Raw genomic sequence first — 24,202 nt, 5'->3', positions numbered from 1 at the left:
GATTATTGCACACTGAAAGTGTACCAGAGAGATAAAGATAATTATCTATAACACTGAATAACAGGGATATATATGTTATTAAATTTAGTAATGTTCATTGTTATAACTACGTTTTAGAATACTTTAGTTAAAATCTGTATTATATATATTGTTAATGGTTGTAAACATGTGACTATAAAAAATGTAAAAGATGTATTGTTATGTAAAAATTAAACTACTTCCAGCCATAAAGTCAGTGGTCATATCTCATGCTGTTTGTGTGATTCTTTGCAGTCCACGCCAAGCTGATCACCTTATCTCATTGCGTCTACAATCATCGGCTCTCTTAATTCACATTTTGAGGCCGGTAACATTACCAGATGTCCTTCCTCATTCTTTATGGGGCCAATATGATCTGTCCTCGTTTTTTACTGTTTACATACTAAAATAATTTCTTGGGATTTTTTTTGCTCTTCGCCGCTATGTGTCTTTCATGTTCTATCTTAGCTGCCCTAGTTGCACCCTTACAATTCTTGTTGCATTCTTTATAAAGTCTGAATGCTGATGATGATCCCTCAACCTTGTATTTTTTGAAGGCCTTCTCCTTTGCTTTTATATGCATTTTTACATTGGCGTTAAGCCATCCAGGACTTATGTTTGCTCTTTTAAATGTATTGCCCACTGGGTTGCATTGGCTAATGCCCTTTTTTAATATGCTCTTAAAGCAAACCCATCTCTCCTCCGTGTTCTTTGTTCCTAACATTTTTATCCCAATTTATGCCTTCTAACAAGGCTCGTAGTTTAGGGAAGTTGGCTGTTTTGAAATTCAGTGTCTTTTGTATTCCCCTTATGTTTCCTATTTGTGTGATTTATACAGAAGCCAATTGACCTGTGATTGCTGTTTCCTTAATTGTCCCGTATTTCCACATCCGTGATCAGGTCTGTATTGTTGGTATTCAGTAGATCTAGTAAGTCTTTATTTCTAGTTGGTGTGTCTACCATCTGAACCATGAAATTGTCCTGCATGACATTTAGGAAGCCTTAGATGAATGCGCGGTTCCCTCCGCCCAGTCTATGTCTGGATAATTAAAATCCCCCATTATGATAACGTTTCCCATCCTTGCTGCTAATCCAAATTGTGATAGGAGATCTGTCTTCCCCTCCTCCCTCAGGTTAGGGGATCTATAGCATACTCTCAGTATTATTTCCCCCTTAGCTTCATCCCTTTGGAGCTCAACCCATAAGGATTCCACCTCCTCCCTAGCTCCCTTAGTGATGTCATCTCTCACATTCACTTGTACATTATTCTTGATATACAATATAGGCATACCCCTCCCACTTTTTTACCCTCTCTATCCCTGCAATAAACGGTATACCCTTGAATGATTGCCAGCCAATCATGAGAGCTGTTGAACCAGGTTCCACAAAATCCAAATCCTCCTCGTTAGGGATGAGCTTCGTGTTCGAGTTGAACATATGTTCGACTCGAACATCGGCTATTCACCCGTTCGTCGAATTCCGAACGTTATGGGCCGTTCACGCCAAATTCGCGTGGCGCTCACGGCCCACAATGCAGTGCGATGGCGCAGTGCATTGCTGGCTCATGAGTGGCCAAGCATGCACCGTGACCCCGCATGCTTGGCCAATCACAGCGCCGGCAGCGAGGAGAGCCATGATTGGCCACAGGCAGGATGCCTGTGGCCAATCATAGCTCAGGCTGTGTAGTACACGCCCCACACTATATAAGGCCGCCAGCGCGGTGGCCTTGTGTAGTGTGTTGGCGTCTGAAGCAGTTGGTGGGTGTTCTGTGTACATTCAACACAGTATACACCATTCGTTATCGGCCGATTTTCATTCTTGCTCTTCTGTAGTGGTTGTTGTCTGCGTGCCCTGACCGCAGTATACACCGCTATGTTCACCTATATAGCTAGCGATATATCTATCTTTTATAATAGAGCTTGCAGTCATTGTTAGGAGCTTGTGCGTGCTGTCTGCGTGCTCTGAACCCAGTACACACCGCTATATCCATCTATATATCAAACTATCTTGCTTGTTTTAAATAGAGCTTGCAGTTAGCAGTAGGAGCTTGTGCGTGCTGTCTGAGTGCTCTGAACCCAGTACACACCGCTATATCCACCTGTATAGTAAACTATCTTGCTCGTTTTAAATAGAGCTTGCAGTCAGCGGTAGGAGCTTGTGCGTGCTGTCTGCGTGCTCTGAACCCAGTACACACCGCTATATCCACCTATATAGCAAACTATCTTGCTCGTTTTAAATAGAGCTTGCAGTCAGCGGTAGGAGCTTGTGCATGCTGTCTGCGTGCTCTGAACCCAGTATATACCGCTATATCCACCTACATAGCTCTTCTCTATTTGAGCCATCTGCCATCTGCAGGAGTTATTGGAAGTTGTGTGTGCCTCCAGCACAATATACACTACCAAATTGCTGTTTTTCCCAACTCCCTTCAGGCCATTACCATGTCTGGAAGGCCAGCAAGGAGAGTCAGACAGGCGCGAGCCGATAAAAGAGGGCAAGCAGGCTCTGTGTCTAGAGACAGCAGTGCTGGTCCTGGACGCGGTGCATCGTCATCATCAGCACGTGGCTATGGGACACGCTTGTCCTTCTTTTCGGCAGCTGGACATGTTGAGCCGCAACATGCCAACGACTTGGTAGAGTGGATGACCAAGCCCTCTTCATCCTCCTCATCCTCTCTCACCCAGTCTCAGGGTACTAGCAAAGCAGCTGCCAACGCATCGTCTTCCCTCCTCTCAATGTCATCATCAGTGACTCTTCCCTAGACCCACCACATCCTCCTGAGGAGTCTCCTGAACTCTTTGAGCACAGTGTTGGGTACATGCTCCAGGAGGATGCCCAGTGTTTTGTAGGCTCTGATGATGATACTCAGCTAGAGGAAGGTAGTAGCGTGAATACAGAGAGAGGGGATGCTCAAGAAGGACAACAATCTGGCAGTCATGTTCCACAAGCTGCAGCATACTGCCAGGTTTGCTCCAGCGATGAAGAGGGAGGGGATGATGAGGGCACTGACTCCACATGGGTGCCTGGTAGGAGAGAGGAGGAGGAGGAGGCACATGTCCAACGAGGCAGGATGCCCTCTGGGGGCCAGCTTAGGGGCAGCACACCGACTGAATCACACCACAGAGCTCCGCCTGTGCAGGGGGCTGCCTCTGCGCGTTATTCTAAAAGTTCTTTGGTGTGGGCCTTTTTTGAGATGAGTGCATCAGATCGCACCGCTGTTATTTGCAACATATGTCTCAAGCTTATCTCGCGTGGCCAAAACATCAGCCACTTGGGCACCACATGCTTGACCAGACATATGTTGACCTGCCATGCAGCTCGTTGGCAAGCGTACCTCAAAGACCCACACCAAAGAACAAAGTGGACCTCTCCTTGCTCCTCATCAGCTGGCATCTCCAACCCTACTAGACCTTCAGTCCTCTCTGAAACCTGCTCTGAGAGGAATGAAGGTGTAGAATTAGGTGTGTCACAGCCAAGTGCTTCCGGGAACTCTGCTAGCAGTACACCCACGTCCGATTATAGTGGGCAAATGTCCCTGCCCCAGCTGCTTGACCGGCGAAAGAAGTTCACTCCCAGCCATCCACATGCCCAGCAGTTGAATGCTAGCTTGGCTAAATTGCTAGTACTTCAACTGCTGCCTTTTCAGTTGGTAGACTCGGCCCCCTTCCGTGAGTTTGTACAATGCGGTTCCTCAGTGGCAGGTCCCCAAACGCCACTTTTTCTCACGGAAGGCGATTCCGGCTCTCTACTGGCATGTGGAAGGCAATGTCCTTGCCTCGCTGGACAGGGCAGTCAGTGGTAAGGTGCATATTACCGCTGACTCATGGTCCAGCAAGCATGGACAGGGAAGTTATGTGTCTTTCACGGCCCATTGGGTCACTCTTCTGGCAGCTGGGAAGGATGCAGGACAAGGTGCAGTAGTGTTGGAGGTTGTTCCGCCACCACGTCTCCAAAATGCTACTATTGGTTGTGACACACCTCTCTCCTCCACCCCCTCCTCTTCTTCTTCCTCCATGGCCTCTTCCAGTGCTCTGTCCTCAGAACCAGCGGTGCTCCGTAGGCATTCCAGGGGCTACGCAAGTACGCAAGCAAAGCGATGCCATGCTGTGCTTGCGCTGGTTTGTTTGGGGGACAGGAGCCACACTGGGGTGGATGTTTTGTCAGCTCTGCAGGGGCAGGCCGAGAGGTGGTTGATGCCATGCCAGCTTAAGCCAGGAATGGTGGTTTGCGACAATGGCACCAACCTCCTCTCCGCCCTCTGACAGGGACAACTGACCCATGTGCCCTGTGTAGCTCAGGTCCTTAACCTGGTGGTGCAGCGGTTCTTGGGCAGGTACCCAGGCTTACAGGATGTCCTGAAGCAGGCCAGGAAAGTCTATGTGCATTTCCGCCGATCATTTAATGCCTGTGCTCGGCTGGCTGAGCTCCAAAAGGATTTGAACCTACCCAAGAACCGCCTTATATGTGACATGCCCACCAGGTGGAACTCAACGTTGGCCATGCTGCAGCGGCTGCACACGCAGCAGAGGGCCATCAATGAGTACCTGTGCGACTACGGCACCAGGACAAGGTCAGGGGAGCTTGGTTTTTTCTCACCACGCCACTGGGGCATGATCAGAGATGCATGCACTGTCCTGTCACCATTTGAGGAGGCCACAAGGATGGTGAGCAGTGACAGTGCATGCATCAGTGACACTGTACCTCTTGTCCACCTCTTGGAGCATACGCTGCGTGGAATAATGGACAGGGCTCTTGAGGCAGAACAGAGGCAGGAAGAGGAGGACTTCCTTGCCTCTCAAGGCCCCCTTTATCCAGACAGTGTTCCTGCTGAGCCACCCATCACACAGGAAGAGAATGAGGAGGAGGAAGAGGAGGAGGAGGATGATTGTGTCAGCATGGAGGTGGAGGCTGGCACTCAGCATCAGCAGCAGCAGCGGTCTTGTAGGGATGATTTACAGTCCCAAGAAACCCGTGGACTTGTACGTGGCTGGGAGGAGGTAGCTACGGATCATGTTGTCCTAAGTGACCCAGAGGACTCCGGACCGAATGCCTCAGCTAACCCACGCTGCATGGCCTCCCTGATCCTGCAAAGCCTGCGGAAGGATCCTCGTATTCTTCGGATCAAGGAGAGGGACCATTACTGGCTGGCCACTCTCCTTGATCCACGGTACAAGGGTAAGGTTGCCGACCTTATCTTGCCATCGCAGAGGGAGCAGAGGATGAGACATCTCCGGGAGGCCTTGCAGAAAGGTCTGTGCAACTCGTTCCCAGAAACTGGGAGGTTACAAACTCCTGGTCCTGGACAACGTGTTGCTGAGGCATCGGTCAGAAGGAGCGATGGAGAAGGTGGCCATCTGACTGATGCTTTCAGACAATTTTTTAGTCCGCAGCCCCAAGGTATGATCGGTTCCAGCAACCATCGCCAGCATCTGATTTACATGGTGCAGGAATACCTAGGGGCAAGGTCAGACTTGGACACCTTTCTCACCGAAAATCCTCTGGCTTACTGGGTCTTGAGGATGGATCACTGGCCAGAGCTTGCACATTAAGCAAATGAGCTACTGGCCTGTCCTGCATCCAGCGTTCTTTCAGAACGCACCTTCATTGCAGCTGGTGGCTTTGTTACCGATCACAGGGTGCGCCTGTCCACCGAATCAGTTGATCGACTGACCTTCATCAAGATGAATCAGTCTTGGATCACCCCTAAGCTACCAAGCACCTGAAGCTGATGTAACCGAATAATTTTTTTTGAAATATCACATCCCTTCAAGACTGCCTATGCTGATGCTGAGTGACTGTCCTGTTATGTTGATTGTCTATCCTCTTCCTCCTCCGCTGATATGTTGGAAGAACATTTCTGGTTCTGGGTGATGCCATCAGCCCAATTTTTCTGCCCCTGTTTAACAGGGGCGTTTAATTACAATTTTTGATGCAATGCTTTGCAGCAGGGCTAATTCCTGCACTAAAACTAGAGTACAGTGCCTTGCGAAAGTATTCGGCCCCCTTGAACTTTTCAACCTTTTGCCACATTTCAGGCTTCAAACATAAAGATATAAAATTACATTTTTTTGTGAAGAATCACCAACAAGTGGGACACAATTGTGAAGTGGAACGAAATCTATTGGACTTTTGAAACTTTTTTAACTAATAAAAAAATGAAAAGTGGGGCGTGCAAAATTATTCGGCCCCCTTGCGTTAATACTTTGTGGAGCCACCTTTTGCTGCGATTACAGCTGCAAGTCACTTGGGGTATGTCTCTATCAGTTTTGCACATCGAGAGACTGAAATTCTTGCCCATTCTTCCTTGCAAAACAGCTGGAGCTCAGTGAGGTTGGATGGAGAGCGTTTGTGAACAGCAGTTTTCAGCTCTTTCCACAGATTCTCGATTGGATTCAGGTCTGGACTTTGACTTGGCCATTCTAACACCTGGATACGTTTATTTGTGAACCATTCCTTTGTAGATTTTGCTGTATGTTTGGGATCATTGTCTTGTTGGAAGATAAATCTCCGTCCCAGTTTCAGCTCTTTTGCAGACTCGAACAGGTTTTCATCCAGAATGGTCCTGTATTTGGCTGCATCCATCTTCCCCTCAATTTTAACCATCTTCCCTGTCCCTGCTGAAGAAAAGCAGGCCCAAACCATGATGCTGCCACCACCATGTTTGACAGTGGGGGTGGTGTGTTGAGGGTGATGAGCTGTGTTGTTTTTACGCCAAACATATCGTTTTGCATTGTGGGCAAAAAGTTTGATTTTGGTTTCATCTGACCAGAGCACCTTCTTCCACATGTTTGGTGTGTCTCCCAGGTGGCTTGTGGCAAACACTAGATGAGACTTTTTATGGATATCTTTGAGAAATGGCTTTCTTCTTGCCACTCTTCCATAAAGGCTAGATTTGTGCAGTGTATGACTGATTGTTGTCCTATGGACAGACTCTCCCACCTCAGCTGTAGTTCTCTGCAGTTCATCCAGAGTGATCATGGGCCTCTTGGCTGCATCTCTGATCAGTCTTCTCCTTGTCTGAGCTGAAAGTTTAGAGGGACGGCCAGGTCTTGGTAGATTTGCAGTGGTCTGATACTCCTTCCATTTCAAAATGATCGCTTGCACAGTGCTCCTTGGGATGTTTAAAGCTTGGGAAATCTTTTTGTATCCAAATCCGGCTTTAAACTTCTCCACAACAGTATTACGGACCTGCCTGGTGTGTTCCTTGGTCTTCATGATGCTCTCTGCGCTTTCAACAGAACCCTGAGACTATCACAGAGCAGGTGCATTTATACAGAGACTTGATTAGACACAGGTGGGTTCTATTTATCACCATCAGTCATTTAGGACAACATTGGATCATTCAGAGATCCTCGCTGAACTTCTGGAGTGAGTTTGCTGCACTGAAAGTAAAGGGGCCGAATAATTTTGCACGCACCACTTTTCAGTTTTTTATTTGCTAAAAAAGTTTAAAATATCCAATAGATTTTGTTCCACTTCACAATTGTGTCCCACTTGTTGGTGAATGAATGAATGAAATACTTATATAGCGCACAATGCGAACTGAATCGCCTCTAGGTGCTGGTGATTCTTCACAAAAAATAAAAATTTTATATCTTTATGTTTGAAGCCTGAAATGTGGCAAAAGGTTGAAAAGTTCAAGGGGGCCGAATACTTTCGCAAGGCACTGTATATGGGAGAGGTTGCAGTGTGGTGGCACCAGCACCAGTGCCTAAGGCCCAATTTTTTTGCCCCTGTTTAACAGGGGCGTTTAATTAAAATTTTTGATTCAATGCTTTGCAGCAGGGCTAATTCCTGCACTAAAACTAGAGTATATGGGAGAGGTTGCAGTGTCATGGCACCAGCACCAGTGCCTAAGGCCCAATTTTTCTGCCCTTGTTTAACAGGGACATGTAATTACAATTCTTGATATAATATTTCACAGGAGGGCCCATTCCTGTGCCCACCCAGAGTAATTGTGAGGACTTATAGTGTTGTGGCACCAGCACCACAACCACCAAAGATCAATTTTTCTACCACTGTTCAACAATGGCATGTAATTACAATTCTTGATATAATCGTTCACAGCAGGGCGCTCCAGCGCCTACCAAGAGTCACTTTGAGGGCTTACAATGTTGTGGCAAAACCAACACCTTGTTCCGCCATTTCTGCAGAGCATATAGGGCAGGCCCCTACTTTCAAACATCCAACTTACAAACATCTCCTACTTGCAAACGGAAGGAGACAACAGCAAGTGAGATGAAAAAAGATGGACAACAAAACAAATTATACAGGGGTGATAACCCTTCCCTATGTTTTCCAAAAAGCTTAAAAATAGTTTTTTTGACTGGAGCTACACTTTAAAAATTTACCAGTTGAAAATTACAAACAGATTCTACTTAACACAACAAACCTACACAGTCCCTGTCTTGTTTGCACCGCCTGTATACTGCTGTTCTGAGTATATAGGGCCTGGGGGCCCCCGCATTTCCTTTTTTTAATATGGGTAAGGGGTTCCCCTTAATATGCGTACAAGACCCAAAGGGGCTGGTAATGGGCAGGGAGGGCTACCCATGCCATTTTTCTCAATGATTTTCAACCAAATTGCAGGAACCAGATATAACATTAAAACCTTAAGCAGTTTTAAATGATGTTATTTCCGTTAAATGTCATTTTGTGCAGGGACTGTTCTAAACACGGGAAACACGTGGCACTTCACAGCCATACTACAGACACCCCCCAGGCACCATATTTAAAGGAATATTTCACTTTTTTTTTCACTTTAATCGTCATTAAAATCAGTGCTCTCGCCAAAACGGCCATTTTTAAAAACATTTTAGGCATTGATCCATGTCCCCTGGGGCAGGAGCCAGGTCCCCAAACCCTTTTTTAGGACAGTATCTTGCATATTAGCCGTTAAAATTAGCACTTTTAATTTTGAATGTTCGAGTCCCATAGACTTCAATGGGGTTCTAAAGTTCATACGAATTTGGGGTCCGTTCGAAAGTTCTGGTTCAAACCGAACCGGGGGGGTGTTCGGCTCATCCCTACTCCTCATACAACAGTATCTCTAGTTCTCCCATCTTGTCCGCCAGGCTCCTGGCATTGATGAACATGCCATGTTGTTTCGACCGAGATTGCAACTAGGACTTGCTACTATACTTACCTCTGGTTTATGTGCTTTAGTCAACCTACCACTAATGCCCCCAATACTACCCTCTGGAATATGTTCATTGCTGACTATCTCTACCTCTGGACCCTCCCTCCCATTGCCTAGTTTAAAAACCCCTCTAACTTTTTGGCCATCTTTACTTCCAGCAGATCTGCACCCTCCTCATTCAGGTGAAGTCCGACCCTACTGATGATCGAATGAGAAGTCGTCCCAGTCCTCCAGGAACCCAAATCCCTCCTTATGACACCAGATCTTCAGCCACTTGTTTACTTCCCTCAGCCTTTCTGGTGTGGCTCGGTGTACCTGTAGTATTCCTGAGAATACTACCTTGGAGGTCCTTTTCCTCAATTTAGCTCGTAAGTCCCTAAAATCGTTCTTTAGGACACTCCATCTGCCTCTGACTTTGTTATTGGTGCCAACGTGCACCATGACAGCCGGGTCTTCCCCAGTCCCTCCCAGTAATCTGTCCACCAGATCCGTGATGTGCCGAACCCGAGCGCCCGGTAGACAACATACGGTTCGGTGCTTCAGGTCTTTATTACAGATTGACCTCTCTGTCCTAAGAATTGTGTCCTCTACCACCAGAATCTGTCTTTCCTTTCCCACTCTCACTGGAGGAGTTCTTCCCCCAGCATCATTTAGATTTGTTATTTACATGAATTTGTTTAGTTAAATTTGTTGAATTCGTCTTTGGAATTTGTTTAGTTTATTATAATTAAAATCAACTTTAATTTTCCGAATACTGTCTAATTGAACTAAATTCGACCAAATTTGGAAAATTCAAATCAATTTGAATTAAATTTGGATTCCATTCTAATTCCATTCGAATTGCATTCAAATCCAATTCCATTCTAAATAGAATTTATTCTTTATTCTATTCAAAATTGGAATTTTGGAAGATAGTTATATTTTTTCTATTCCATTCTATGCTATTGTTTTTTTATACTCCTTTCAAATTCAATTTTTTTTCTATTCGAAATTTACATTTTGGAAAACGGTTATATTGTTATATTCTTTCTATTCTATTCTATAATTTTGTATTGTTTATTCTATTCTTTTCTATTCTATTTTATTTGCTATTCTATTCTAAATTAGAATTTTGGAAGATGGTTATATTCTATTCTATTGTTTTTCTATTCTATTCTATTCTCTTCTAGTTAACTATATTCTTTTATTTTCTATTCCAATCTATTCTTTTCTATTCTTTTCAAATTAGATTTTTTTATTAGAATTTTGGGAAATATTCTTTCAATTAGATTTTTTTTAAATCTATTCTATTCCTTTTTATTAAATTTTTTACATTGTATTCAAATTATAATGTATTCTATTTGAAATTCAAATTTGAGAAGTTGGTTATATTCTTTCTATTTTCTTGTATTCTATTTTATTTTTTTGTTCTGTTCTATTCCTTTATTTTCTATTAGATTGTATTCTGTTCTTTTACTTTCTATTCTATTTTGTTCTGTTTTACTCTATTCTTTTATTTTCCGTTCTATCCTTTTTTTTATTCTATTTTTTTCTCTTTTTTTGTATTCTGTTCTGTTTTACTCTATTATATTATTATTTTTTTCTATTCTATTATTTTCAATTCCATTATATTCTTTTCTAATCTATTCCTATATCTCTTCGGAAATTTAAATTTGATTAGAAAACTATTGAAATTTGAATTAGATTTGAAAACGATTGAAATTTGAATTTGAAGACGATTTGAATTCTGTTATGTTATTTTGGATTATTTTGGATTAGTTTAAATTTGTTACTATTCTTATTTGGAAATAGGGATGGCCGAACGGTTCGCCCCGGCGGTCGTTTCGCGGCGAATTTCGGCTGTTCGCGGTCCGCCCAATCGGCGAACTATTGCCGCCGTTCGCCCGGCGGACCCCCGTGTTTACTGTGTAAAAGAACTTTGACCTATGATGACACATCCATCATGGGGTACAGGACAGCCAATTGAGACACTACAGCACATGGACACTTGGACATTCCCCCTAACTTATAAATAGACCCGATCAGGCGGCCATTTTACATTCTTTCGTATGTCAGGGAGAGGTTACTGTGTGGAGCAGGGAGAGAATTCATTGACCCAAATCGCTAGCTATTTGGTCCACAAAAGTTATTTTCAGGACTGGTATGGTATAGGTGTTAGGTGTAGTTCAGGATATAGGTTTGCGGCACTGCTGTGCTAGTGATTGTTGCAGCAGCCTGAGTGTCTTTTGTCAGTGTAGAGAGAGGGACAGGACGCTGTGTGCAGCAGGGACAGTCAGTTTAATCATTAGCTGTTACTATTAGGTCCACAAAAGTCCTTTTCAGGACTGGTATGGTAAAGTAGTACAGGATATAGTTTTGAGTGCTATTCAAGTTATTGTTACAGCAGCCTGTGTTTTGTCAGTTTAAATAGGGACAGGCAGGATGCTGTGTGTGGCAGTGAGGGTCAGTTTAATCAGTAGCTGTTACTATTAGGTCCACAAAGGTTCTTTTCAGGACTGGTATGGTAATAGGCTTGTACACGTATAATATTCTTTCTTCCAAATATAGAAAGAATATTATACTTGACTGCTGCCCTTCTGCTGCAGTAGTCCTTTATGAGTATATGGACTGAGGTACAGTCTGCTAATCATTCACAACCTACTAGGTCCACAAAGGTCCTTATAAGGACTGGTAAGGTATAGGGTACTACAGTACATAGGGTTGAGTGAGGTACAGTCTGCTATTCCTTAAGAACTGGTATAGGTCCACAATATATAGGGTTGAGGTGCACTACTGCTGACTGCTGCCCTTCTGCTGCAGTAGTCCTTCATCAGTATAGGGACTGAGGTACAGTCTGCTAATCATTCACAACCTACTAGGTCCACAAAGGTCCTTATAAGGACTGGTAAGATATAGGGTACTACAGTACATAGGGTTGAGTGAGGTACAGTCTGTTATTCCTTAAGGACTGGTATAGGTCCACAATATATAGGGTTGAGGTGCACTACTGCTGACTGTTGCCCTTCCGCTGCAGTAGTCCTTTATCAGTATAGTGACTGAGGTACAGTCTGCTAATCATTCACAACTTACTAGTACCACAAAGGTCCTTATAAGGACTGGTAAGGTATAGAGTAGTACAGTACATAGGGTTGAGTGAGGTACAGTCTGCTATTCCTTAAGGACTGGTATAGGTCCACAATATATAGGGTTGAGGTGCACTATGCTGACTGCTGCCCTTCTGCTGCAGTAGTCCTTTATCAGTATAGGCACTGAGGTACAGTCTGCTAATCATTCACAACCTACTAGTTCCACAAAGGTCCTTATAAGGACTGGTAAGGTATAGGGTACTACAGTACATAGGGTTGAGTGAGGTACAGTCTGTTATTCCTTAAGGACTGGTATAGGTCCACAATATATAGGGTTGAGGTGCACTACTGCTGACTGCTGCCCTAAACTGCAGCAGTCCTTTATCAGTATAGGGACTGAGGTACAGTCTGCTAATCACTCACAACCTACTAGTTCCACAAAGGTCCTTATAAGGACTGGTAAGGTATAGAGTACTACAGTACATAGGGTTGAGTGAGGTACAGTCTGCTATTCCTTAAGGACTGGTATAGGTCCACAAAAGTCCTTTTCAGGACTGGTATGGTAAAGTAGTACAGGATATAGTTTTGAGTGCTATTCAAGTTATTGTTCCAGCAGCCTGTGTTTTGTCAGTTTAAATAGGGACAGGCAGGATGCTGTGTGTGGCAGTGAGGGTCAGTTTAATCAGTAGCTGTTACTATTAGGTCCACAAAGGTTCTTTTCAGGACTGGTATGGTAATAGGCTTGTACACGTATAATATTCTTTCTTCCAAATATAGAAATAAAATTATACTTGACTGCTGCCCTTCTGCTGCAGTAGTCCTTTATGAGTAAAGGGACTGAGGTACAGTCTGCTAATCATTCAAAACCTACTAGTTCCCCAAAGGTCCTTATAAGGACTGGTAAGATATAGGGTACTACAGTACATAGGGTTGAGTGAGGTACAGTCTGCTATTCCTTAAGGACTGGTATAGGTCCACAATATATAGGGTTGAGGTGCACTACTGCTGACTGCTGCCCTATACTGCAGCAGTCCTTTATCAGTATAGTGACTGAGGTACAGTCTGCTAATCATTCACAACCTACTAGTTCCACAAAAGTCCTTATAAGGACTGGTAAGGTATAGGGTACTACAGTACATAGGGTTGAGTAAGGTACAGTCTGCTATTCCTTAAGGACTGGTATAGGTCCACAATATATAGGGTTGAGGTGCACTTCTGCTGACTGCTGCCCTTCTGCTGCAGTAGTCCTTTATCAGTATAGGGACTGAGGTACAGTCTGCTAATCATTCACAACTTACTAGTTAAACAAACGTCCTTATAAGGACTGGTAAGGTATAGGGTACTACAGTACATAGGGTTGAGTGAGGTACAGTCTGCTATTCCTTAAGGACTGGTATAGGTCCACATTATATAGGGTTGAGGTGCACTACTGCTGACTGTTGCCCTTCTGCTGCAGTAGTCCTTTATCAGTATAGGGACTGAGGTACAGTCTGCTAATCATTCACAACTTACTAGTTCCACAAACGTCCTTATAAGGACTGGTAAGGTATAGGGTACTACAGTACATAGGGTTGAGTGAGGTACAGTCTGCTATTCCTTAAGGACTGGTATAGGTCCACAATATATAGGGTTGAGGTGCACTACTGCTGACTGCTGCCCAATACTGCAGCAGTCCTTTATCAGTATAGGGACTGAGGTACAGTCTGCTAATCATTCACAACCTACTAGTTCCACAAAGGTCCTTATAAGGACTGGTAAGGTCTAGGGTACTAGAGTACATAGGGTTGAGTGAGGAACAGTCTGCTATTCCTTAAGGACGGGTATAGGTCCACAATATATAGGGTTGAGGTGCACTACTGCTGACTGCTGCCCTATTCTGCAGTAGTTCTTTATCAGTATAGGGACTGAGAGTTTTGTCACAGGGTCATTTAAAAAATGACAGGCAGAGGAAGAGGCAGGCCCTTCCGCAGGGGTGGTAGGGGTAGGGCAGGAGCAACAGGCTTGAGCCAAAGTGGGAAGTTGAAGAAGGTGCGTTCAATTACTTTAAAGGACGCACCAGACTTGGTTGAGTGGCTCACTCAGCCTTACTCTTCTGCACCCTCCTCATCCTCTCGATCTGCACCCTCTTCTTCACTCTCTGCTATGTGCACCCCCAAAGACACTACCACCAACAACACCACCACCACCACATACCTTCCGCTTGAGTCACAGGAATTATTTTACGATCCATATCAAGACATTTCTGATGCGCAGCCACTCTTGGCATTGGATCAGGAAGAGGAGATAGCAACAACCGCCACTCAGCAGTCTGACGACAGTACCCAGATCTGCCTCAAGGAGGAGGTTGGTCGCCGGTGTTGCTGCCTACTCCGAGATCATTTCTTATAGCGGTGGGGAAGGTGAAGTTGATGATGACGTGTCTAGTGATGTCACGTGGGTGCCCACTAGAGAGGAAGAGGAGGGGAGTTCATAGGGAGATATGGACCAGAAGATAGGGAGGAGAAGCAGGAATAACTTACATTGCACAGGAGGGACAAAGCAGACTACAAATGTATCAGGAGCGAGTCATCTACCATGTACGGTCACATCTGGTGCTCCCAGGACGCCGGCACATGGCTCCGCAGTGTGGGGTTTTTTTAACGTGTCCGCTACTGACAATAGCGTTGCCATCTGCAATCTTTGGAGTCAACGCATTAGTCGCGGTAAGCCCAACACTCACCTAGGGACGACCGCCTTAAGAAGACACATGAGCAGCCATCACCGAGCCCAGTGGGAGCAACGTAACCCACAAAGCCACCCTCCAGGCTCTCACCGTCCAGCCTTGTCTTCTACTTCTCCTTCTCCTCTCTCCTCAAAATTGTCCTCCACTCCACCTTCCATCACGCCAAGCTCACGTTTTTCTGCAAAAAGGCAGGCTTCCGTGGGCCTAATGTTCGAGCGTAAAAAAATGATGACGCCGGATAACCCTCTTGCCCAACGGTTGACGGCTGGCTTGTCAGAACTGATAGCCCGTCAACTACTGCCATATAAACTGGTGGACTCGGAGGCCTTTCGAAAATTTGTGGCTATTGGAACACCACAATGGAAGGTCCCAGGAAGGAAGTATTTTTCACAGAAGGGCATCCCAGAGCTATATGGCCATGTTCAGCGGCAAGTGAATGTATCTCTGGCACACAGTGTCGGTGCCAAGATTCATCTGACCACAGACACATGGTCTAGCAAACACGGGCAGGGAAGGTATATCACGTTTACTGCCCACTGGGTGAACCTTTTGACGGCCGTCAAGCATGTAACTCGTGGCACCCGTGTAGATTTGGTTTTACCGCCATGGATTGCATGCAGGCCTGGCTCTTCTTCTCCTCCTCCTCACACTCCATCCTCCTCCCTCTCCTCCTCAGCTGACTCCTCCTTTTCCGCTGCTAGCGTCTCTTCCGCTGCGCCACCCAAGCTCCCAGAACCTATTCGACATACCAGGTGAGACGTGAGACGTTGCCATGCCATGCTGCATCTGTTGTGCCTGGAAGCCAAGAGCCACACTGGCCCGACACTCCTTTCAGCTTTGCGTTCACAGGCAGATCAGTGGCTAACACCGCTCAATTTGACAGTTGGTAAAGTGGTGTGTGACAACGGTGCCAATCTGCTTAACACATTGAAACAGGGCAAAATTACGCACGTGCCATGCATGGCACACGTCTTAAACCTGGTCGTGCAGCGATTCGGTGTCAAATACCCTGGGGTCCAGGACATCTTGCAGCAGGCAAGGGAAATCTAGGCCCATTTCAGAAGATCTTACATGGCCATGGCTTGCCTTGCTGACATTCAGCGGTGACACAATCTGCCGGTCAGACGTCTTATTTGCGATTGCCCGACGCGATGGAACTCAACCTTCTATATCCTTGATAGGCTGCTCCAACAGAAACGTGCAGTTAACGTCTACCTGTATGAACTCTGCGGCAGAACAGGTTCTGGGAAGCTGGGTTTTTTTTCACTGCGCCAGTGGCTGCTCATGCGTGACGCATGCAGACTTCTGCGGCCATTTGAGGAGATCACCAAACTGGTCAGTCGCAGCCATGGCGCCATCAGTGACATGGTACCTTGTGCCTTCTTTATGGAGCGTGCATTGCGTTGTGTCATTGATCAAGCTGTGGAGGAGCAGGAGCAGGAAGATGAGGAAGTCGCAATGCTGGATGAATTCCCAGGGGGGCTACTCTATCTGAGACAAGTGAACAACAGAAGTCTGAAGAGGAGTCAGAGGAGGATGGTGCCGGGGCGGATGAGGAGGAGCAAGAAGAGCATGCTTTAAACCTTTCTGGGATCCCTGTTGTTGTGCGTGGATGGGAGAGGAGAATGAAGAGGACGGCATAATCCTGGATGATGAGCAGGAGCCAGGCCACCACACTGCTTCCAGTTTAGTGCAAATGGGGGCCTTCATGCTCCAGTGTTTTAATAGGGACCCCGTATAAAAAAGCATAAGGGTCAAGGACCAGTACTGGGTGGCAACGTACTTAGAACACAAAATGGCCGAAATGTTACCGCCGTCACAGAGGGCTGTCAGAATGGAGCACTTCCAGGCCTTGCTTCGAGAAATGCTGCATTCTGCTTTTGCGTGCGCTGGCAGAGGAGCAATTCCCACTCCCAGAGAAGGAGTTGCGGGTACCAATCCAACAGCGCCTGCAAGAAGAGGCCGGTTTGAAGATGTGTTGGTGACTTCGGATATGAGGTCATTCTTTCAGCCGACCCATCGACAGGTGTCATCCGGATCCAGCATCAGGGAACGCCTAGACCATCAGGTGTCCGACTACATCGGGTTAACGGCCGATGTGGACGCTCTGAGGAGTGATGAACCCCTGGACTACTGGGTGGACAGGCTTGACCTCTGGCCAAAGCTTGCCCAATTTGCAATCGAACTGTTGGCTTGCCCCTCGTCCAGTGTCCTGTCCGAAAGGACGTTCAGCGCAGCAGGGGGGATCGTGACCGATAAGCGTACTCGCCTAGCTCACTACAGTGTTACCTACCTCACATTTCTAAAAATGAATGAGGCATGGATCTCGGAGAAATTCAACACATGTGACCAGTAGACCATGTATATGTCTATAAACAATTTCTTTAATCAAGCACACAGACCTTCTTTCTTGATTTGGCTCACCTCCTTGTCCAAAAAAAGCACACCGTACTATATGCCCGTACCCTCCTGTTTGAAGAGGTTGAGCGGTGTCATATTTCTACTGGGGCTGCTTATTATGAGGGGCTCCCACCATCCCTGTGCTGACTTCCTCCTGGGGCTGCTTATTATGAGGGGCTCCCACCATCCCTGTGCTGTGCTGACTTCCTCCTGGGGCTGTACCTCTGCTGTGCATATTATGAGGGGCTCCCACCATCCCTGTGCTATGCTCATTATGAGGGGCTCCCACCATCCCTGTGCTGTGCTGACTTCCTCCTGGGGCTGCTTATTATGAGGGGCTCCCACCATCCCTGTGCTGTGTTGACTTCTTCCTGGGGCTATACCTCTGCTGTGCATATTATGAGGGGCTCCCACCATCCCAGTGCTATGCTCATTATGAGGGGCTCCCACCATCCCTGTGCTGTGCTGACTTCCTCCTGGGGCTGCTTATTATGAGGGGCTCTCACCATCCCTGTGCTATGCTGACATCCTCCTGGGGCTGCTTATTATGAGGGGCTCCCACCATCCTTGTGCTATGCTGACATCCTCCTGGGGCTGCTTATTATGAGGGGCTCCCACCATCCCTGTGCTGTGCTGACTTCCTCCTGGGTCTGTACCTCTGCTGTGCATATTATGAGGGGCTCCCACCATCCCTGTGCTATGCTCATTATGAGGGGTTCCCACCATCCCTGTGCTGTGCTGACTTCCTCCTGGGGCTGTACCTCTGCTGTGCATAATATGAGGGGCTCCCACCATCCCTGTGCTATGCTCATTATGAGGGGCTCCCACCATCCCTGTGCTGTGCTGACTTCCTCCTGGGGCTGTACCTCTGCTGTGCATATTATGAGGGGCTCCCACCATCCCTGTGCTATGCTCATTATGAGGGGCTCCCACCATCCCTGTGCTATGCTGACTTCCTCCTGGGGCTGCTTACGGTGCAGGTGTCAGTGCTGTATATCACGGTGCTGGTGTGAGTGCTTTATGTCACGCTGCTGATGTCAGTGCTCTCTATCACGGTGCTGGTGTCAGATCACTCTATGACGGTGCAGGTGTCATTGCTGTATGTCACGCTGCTGATGTCAGTGCTCTCTATCATGGTGCTGGTGTCAGTGCTGTATATCACGGTGCTGGTGTCAGTGCTTTATGTCACGCTGCTGATGTTAGTGCTGTATATCACGGTGCTGGTGTCAGTGCTGTATATCACTTTCTTTGCCTACCCTGACCTTCCATCTCCTCCATTGCCTTCATGCGCTCCACAGTCCTGAATTGTCACAATTTCACATATAAAAAAAGAATGCTTGTAGTTGTCGATCCCAGATTCACCTCATACATGTGTTATGTCATTGGCCATGTGGTGGGACTGTTTGCACAGCTAGTAATTATTTTGTGGCTGCAAATTTGACCTGTAGGTTTGCAAAGTTCGCCTCCCATTGAAGTCAATGGGGCTCGCCGCGAACATTATGGTTTGCGAACTATCGGCCGCGTCCGCGGTCCGCGTTCGCGAAACGTCCTGTCGGAAGTTCGTCCATCACTATTTGGAAATTATATATAGAGGAGATACTGGAGGTAGAGGAGAGACTCAGTATAGAGGAGATACTGGAGGTAGAGGAGAGGCTCAGTATAGAGGAGATACTGGAGGTAGAGGAGAGGCTCAGTATAGAGGAGATCCTGAATGTAGAGAAGAGGCTCAGTATAGAGGAAATACTGGAGGTAGAGGAGAGGCTCAGTATAGAGGAGTACTGGAGGTAGAGGAGAGGCTCAGTATAGAGGAGATACTGGAGGTAGAGGAGAGGCTCAGTATAGAGGAGATACTGGAGGTAGAGGAGAGGCTCAGTATAGAGGAGATACTGGAGGTAGAGGGGAGGTTCAGTATAGAGGAGATACTGGAGGTAGAGGAGAGGCTCAGTATAGAGGAGATACTGTAGGTAGAGGAGAGGCTCAGTATAGAGGAGATGCTGGAGGTAGAGGAGAGGCTCAGTACAGAGGAGATACTGGAGGTAGAGGAGAGGCTCAGTACAGAGGAGATACTGGAGGTAGAGGAGAGGCTCAGTATAGAAGAGATCCTGGAGGTAGAGGAGAGGCTCAGTATAGAGGAGATCCTGGAGGTAGAGAGGCTCAGTATAGAGGAGATACTGGAGGTAGAGGAGAGGCTCAGTATAGAGGAGAAGCTCAGTATAGAGGAGATATTGGAGGTAGAGGAGAGGCTCAGTATAGAGGAGATGCTGGAGGTAGAGTAGAGGCTCAGTATAGAGGAGATATTGGAGGTAGAGGAGAGGCTCAGTATAGAGGAGATGCTGGAGGTAGAGTAGAGGCTCAGTATAGAGGAGGTACTGGAGGTAGAGGAGATGCTCAGTATAGAGGAGATATTGGGGGTAGAGGAGAGGCTCAGTATAGAGGAGATACTGGAGACAGGGGAGAGGCTCAGTTTAGAGGATAGGCTCGGTAAAGAGGAGAGGCTCAGTATAGAGGAGATACTGGAGGCAGGGGAGAGGCTCAGTATAGAGGAGATACTGGAGGCAGCGGAGAGGCTCAGTATAGAGGAGAGGCTCAGTTTAGAGGAGAGGCTCGGTATAGAGGAGATACTGGAGGTAGAGGAGAGGCTCAGTATAGAGGAGATACTGGAGGTAGAGGAGAGACTCAGTATAGAGGAGATACTGGAGGTAGAGTTGTGTATTTAATACAATCCTTTACCACACACCCAACCCCCTCCCACCCCTTTGTTATCTCAGTTATTCTAACTGGCCTGTGGACATGTTAGAAGATCTTGTTGCCTTTTTATTTATTTTTGCCACCTATGAAAAAGTAATGGAAAAAAAATTAGTGAGATATCCACAGCTTCTCACCTATTGTTTTCATCCTTCTTATCACCGTTGTTAGGATTGCGGGTTTTATTATCTAAAAAGAATTAAAACAAAGTAGAGTTTACACAGCTCCTCCACACGTTGGTCTGTAGTTCCCCTGAAAGTCATTTTACATGATCAACAATATTTACTAACGTTTTGTAAGCTGTCTTTCTTTTTCTCTTAAAGCCACAAATCATAGAACAGGACAGAACATCTCAGAGAGCTCTTTGCTGATCCGGACTTTTATCGGCCTGGGCTGGAGGCGAATGTCTTATAGAGTCGTGATTTGTCTACCGCTATATGTGAGTGCTTCCTTCTTCCCCTGTTAGTGGTTGTGAAGGGAGCAGCAGGCACCAGCCATGTCTTCAGCAGTCAGTGACATCATCGAGCCTCATTCACTTGCTGGCCAGGAATTTCCAGCCGTGTAAACAAAGGGGCGGGGATAGCACTGACATCACTGACCAAATATGGTCACGTCAACAGCTACAGTAGATGACATCATTTCCCAGATGTAGCCACCTGGCCATATTTTGGGAACACCCCACCCCATTGTTTACATGTAGCGGACAGGACCAGAGCTGTCATTTGTTTGGGATAAGACAAGCCCATCAGTTGGCGGGTTTTTTCTTTTAGCAAGTTGGTGGGAAATGTTCATCATGATTGTCCCTGGATGATGTGAGTGACAATAGAATTTCATCATGGGACATTTTTTTTTGTTAATAAAACACTTGTAAAAAGGTGTGTTTTTATTTACACACGTTTTGTGATTGTGTAGGGACACTGTGTACCCCTTTCTCTTTCACATGAAGGGGTTGGTATTTAGGGGCCCCTTTATTGTTAAAGGGACTTCCAGATTCTCATAAGCACCCCCCCACCACACAGACTGGGCCAGGGTTTTGGGGAGGAGGCTCTTGTATTCATCATCATGGGGATGGGATGCTTTGCTATGGGAAACACCATTGGAATGGTACCCTCCCTATATTGAGGGCATGTGGCCTGGTATGGTTCAGGAAGCGGGTGGAAGTACATGATTGACCTCCTTCTTTTCTTGGCTGCCAGGCTACATTGTTATATAAGGGTCTGCTATGGATTTTGTTTTTTCTTGGAGTCCCCCTTGAAATTCATACCAGACACTCATCATCATACCAGACCCTCTCATCATACCAGACCCCCATCATCACGCCAGACCCCATATCATACCAGACCCCATCATCATGCCAGACCCCCATCATCATGCCAGACCCCCATCATCATGCAAGACCCTCATCATCATATCAGACCCCATCATCATACCAGACCCCGATCATCATGCCAGACCCCCATCATCACGCCAGACCCCATATCATACCAGACCCCCATCATCATGCCAGACCCCCATCATCATGCAAGACCCTCATCATCATATCAGACCCCCATCATCATGCCAGACCCCGATCATCATGCCAGACCCCGATCATCATGCCAGACCCTCATCATCATATCAGACCCCCATCATCCTGCCAGACCCCATCATCATACCAGACCCCCATTATCATACCAGACCCCCATTATGATACCAGACCCTCATCATCCTACCAGACATCCATCATCATACCAGACCCGCATCATCATGCCAGATCCCCATCATCATGCCAGACCCCCATCATCATGCCAGATCCCCATCATCATGCCAGACCCCCATCATCATACCAGACCCCCATTATCATACCAGACCTCCATCATCATACCAGACACCCATCATCATACCAGACCCCCTTCATCCTGCCAGACCCCCATCATCATGGCAGACCTCCATCATCATATTAGACCCTATCATCATATCAAGATAAGATAAGGGTCTAGTATGTATTTTTACAGGACCCTCATGTAGGGTAATGGTCTGGTGTGAATAAACGGAATCCCCAGCCATTTGTTTACAATCAAAAGTAAGAGGCTGGAAACTGTAATTAGCAGATTCTTATAAGCCCCCCACCCACAGACTGGGCCAGGGTTATGGGGAGGAGGCGCTTGTATTCATCATCGTGGAGACAAGGTGTTTTGCTATGGGAAACACCACTGGAATGGTACCCTCCCTATATTGAGGGCATGTGTCCTGGTATGGTTTGGGAAGCAGGTTGGAAGTACGTGATTGACCCCCGACTTTTCTGGCCTCCCAGGCTACATAGTTATATAAGGATCTGCTAAGGATTTTGTTTTTGCTTGGAGTCCCCCTTGAAATTAATACCAGACCCCCATCATACCAGACCCTATCATCATACCAGACCCCATCATCATACCAGACACTCATCATCATATCAGACCTCCATCCTCATACCAGATCCCATTATCATACCAGATCCCATCATCATACCAGATCCCATTATCATACCAGACCCTCATCATCATACCAGACCCCCATCATCATACCAGACCCTCATCATCATACCAGACCTCCATCATCATACCAGACCCTCATCATCATGCCAGACCCTCATCATACCAGACCCTCATCATACCAGATCTCCATTATCATACCAGACCCCCATCATCATACTAGACCCCCATCATACCAGACCTCCATCATCATACAAGACCCTCATCATCATACCAGACCCCCATCATCATACCAGACCCTCATCATCATACCAGACCTCCATCAAGATCAGTCTGACATACTCCATTGGCAATCGTGGTAAGAAGCCCCTGATGAAGACTTCTTACCATGTGATCAGCTGTGACCAATCACAGCTGATCATCGCGTGAACCAGGAAGTAGTGGTGAACGCCATTCCTTGGTTCACGCTGACAGGGAGATGGGGGGGGGGGGGTCTGTGCTAATAATCAGCACATTGATTATCAGCACGGACCCCCTCAAATGTACCCATCAGCTGGCAATCGGTGCCCAGCAGCTGCCAGTCAGTGCCCCATCATTAACTCTTGTCAGTGCCCAATAAAGTGCCAATCAGTGCCAACCACAGCGCAAATCAGTGCCCATCACAGTGCCAATCAGTACCCAGCATTAATACCTGTCGGTACCTGCCCAATCGGTGCTGCCCATCAGTGCCATCTATTAGTGTCCATCAATGCCACCTATCAATGCCAATCAGTGCCACCTGTCAGTGCCCATCAGTAATGCTTGTCAGTGCACATCAATGCCCCCTGTCAGTGCCCATCAGTGCCGCCTATCAGTGCTGCATATCAGTGCCACCTATCGGTGCCCATCAGTGCTGCATATCAGTGCCGCCTATCAGTACCCATCAATTCTACATATCAGTGCCTACTCACCAGTGCCCATCAGTGTCGCCTCATGGACAGAGTAGGAGATAGCTGGACAGATTGGGGTAGTGCGTTCCAGAGGATGGGAGAGTCTCAGGAGAAGTCGTGGAGATAAGCTTGGGAGGAGGAGACAAGGGAGCTAGAGAGCAGAAGGTCTTGGGAGGAGCGGAGAGGACTGACTTATATTTCTGTCCTCGGAATTCCTGTGAAATCAGAACTGAAAGCAAGCACATGGGAACTGTATATGTGTGGTGTATACGTTACCTGGGAAGAATTGTTTGATTCTACTCAGCCAGTCCTGGAAGTCCGGCAGCTCTGCCAGAAAGAATAAATTGATTAATGATGTCATTTTTCTCCACTCAAATAAGCAATACAACTTGGTCATAGACCGTCCACTGATTGGTTCCATGACTCCCAATGCCGGCCTTCCCTCTCCTATGCCGGCCTTCTGTTGTGCAGATAATTACCATCACATAACACAAAGGCAGATAGATAATACAGCTTGTTATATTCAACATTGATCAGACGGAAGATAGAGAGGTACAATGTAACATTGTTTATAAACATTGATCAGACGGGAGATAGAGAGATACAAAGTAACATTGATTATAAACATTGCTCAGAATGGAGATAGAGAGTTACAAAGTAACACTGAAGAACAAAAGTTGTTTATTGCCTATTTATTCCCTAGTTATTAACTAATCTAAACCAATCATAAACCAATC

At 46.5% G+C, this 24,202-nt stretch overlaps 1 protein-coding gene across 1 annotated transcript in view; it reads right to left on the bottom strand.

Moving 5' to 3' along the window:
- Positions 1 to 24,202, bottom strand: part of LOC143956897 (uncharacterized) — a 75,697-nt gene that overhangs the window by 28,371 nt on the left and 23,124 nt on the right. The window contains exons 6-7 of the mRNA XM_077467066.1: positions 23,742 to 23,792; positions 20,224 to 20,275 (exon numbers count right to left, since the gene is read on the bottom strand). Coding sequence (XP_077323192.1) covers positions 20,224 to 20,275; positions 23,742 to 23,792 — 103 coding nt within the window. The remainder of the gene's footprint in view (positions 1 to 20,223; positions 20,276 to 23,741; positions 23,793 to 24,202) is intronic.

This window comes from Lithobates pipiens, unplaced genomic scaffold (assembly GCF_037356315.1).
Source record: "Lithobates pipiens isolate NorthernLeopardFrog02 unplaced genomic scaffold, aLitPip1_a1.2 Scaffold_44, whole genome shotgun sequence".
Classification (NCBI taxonomy): Eukaryota; Metazoa; Chordata; class Amphibia; order Anura; family Ranidae; genus Lithobates; species Lithobates pipiens.
This window is presented reverse-complemented; position numbering and strand designations above follow the sequence as displayed.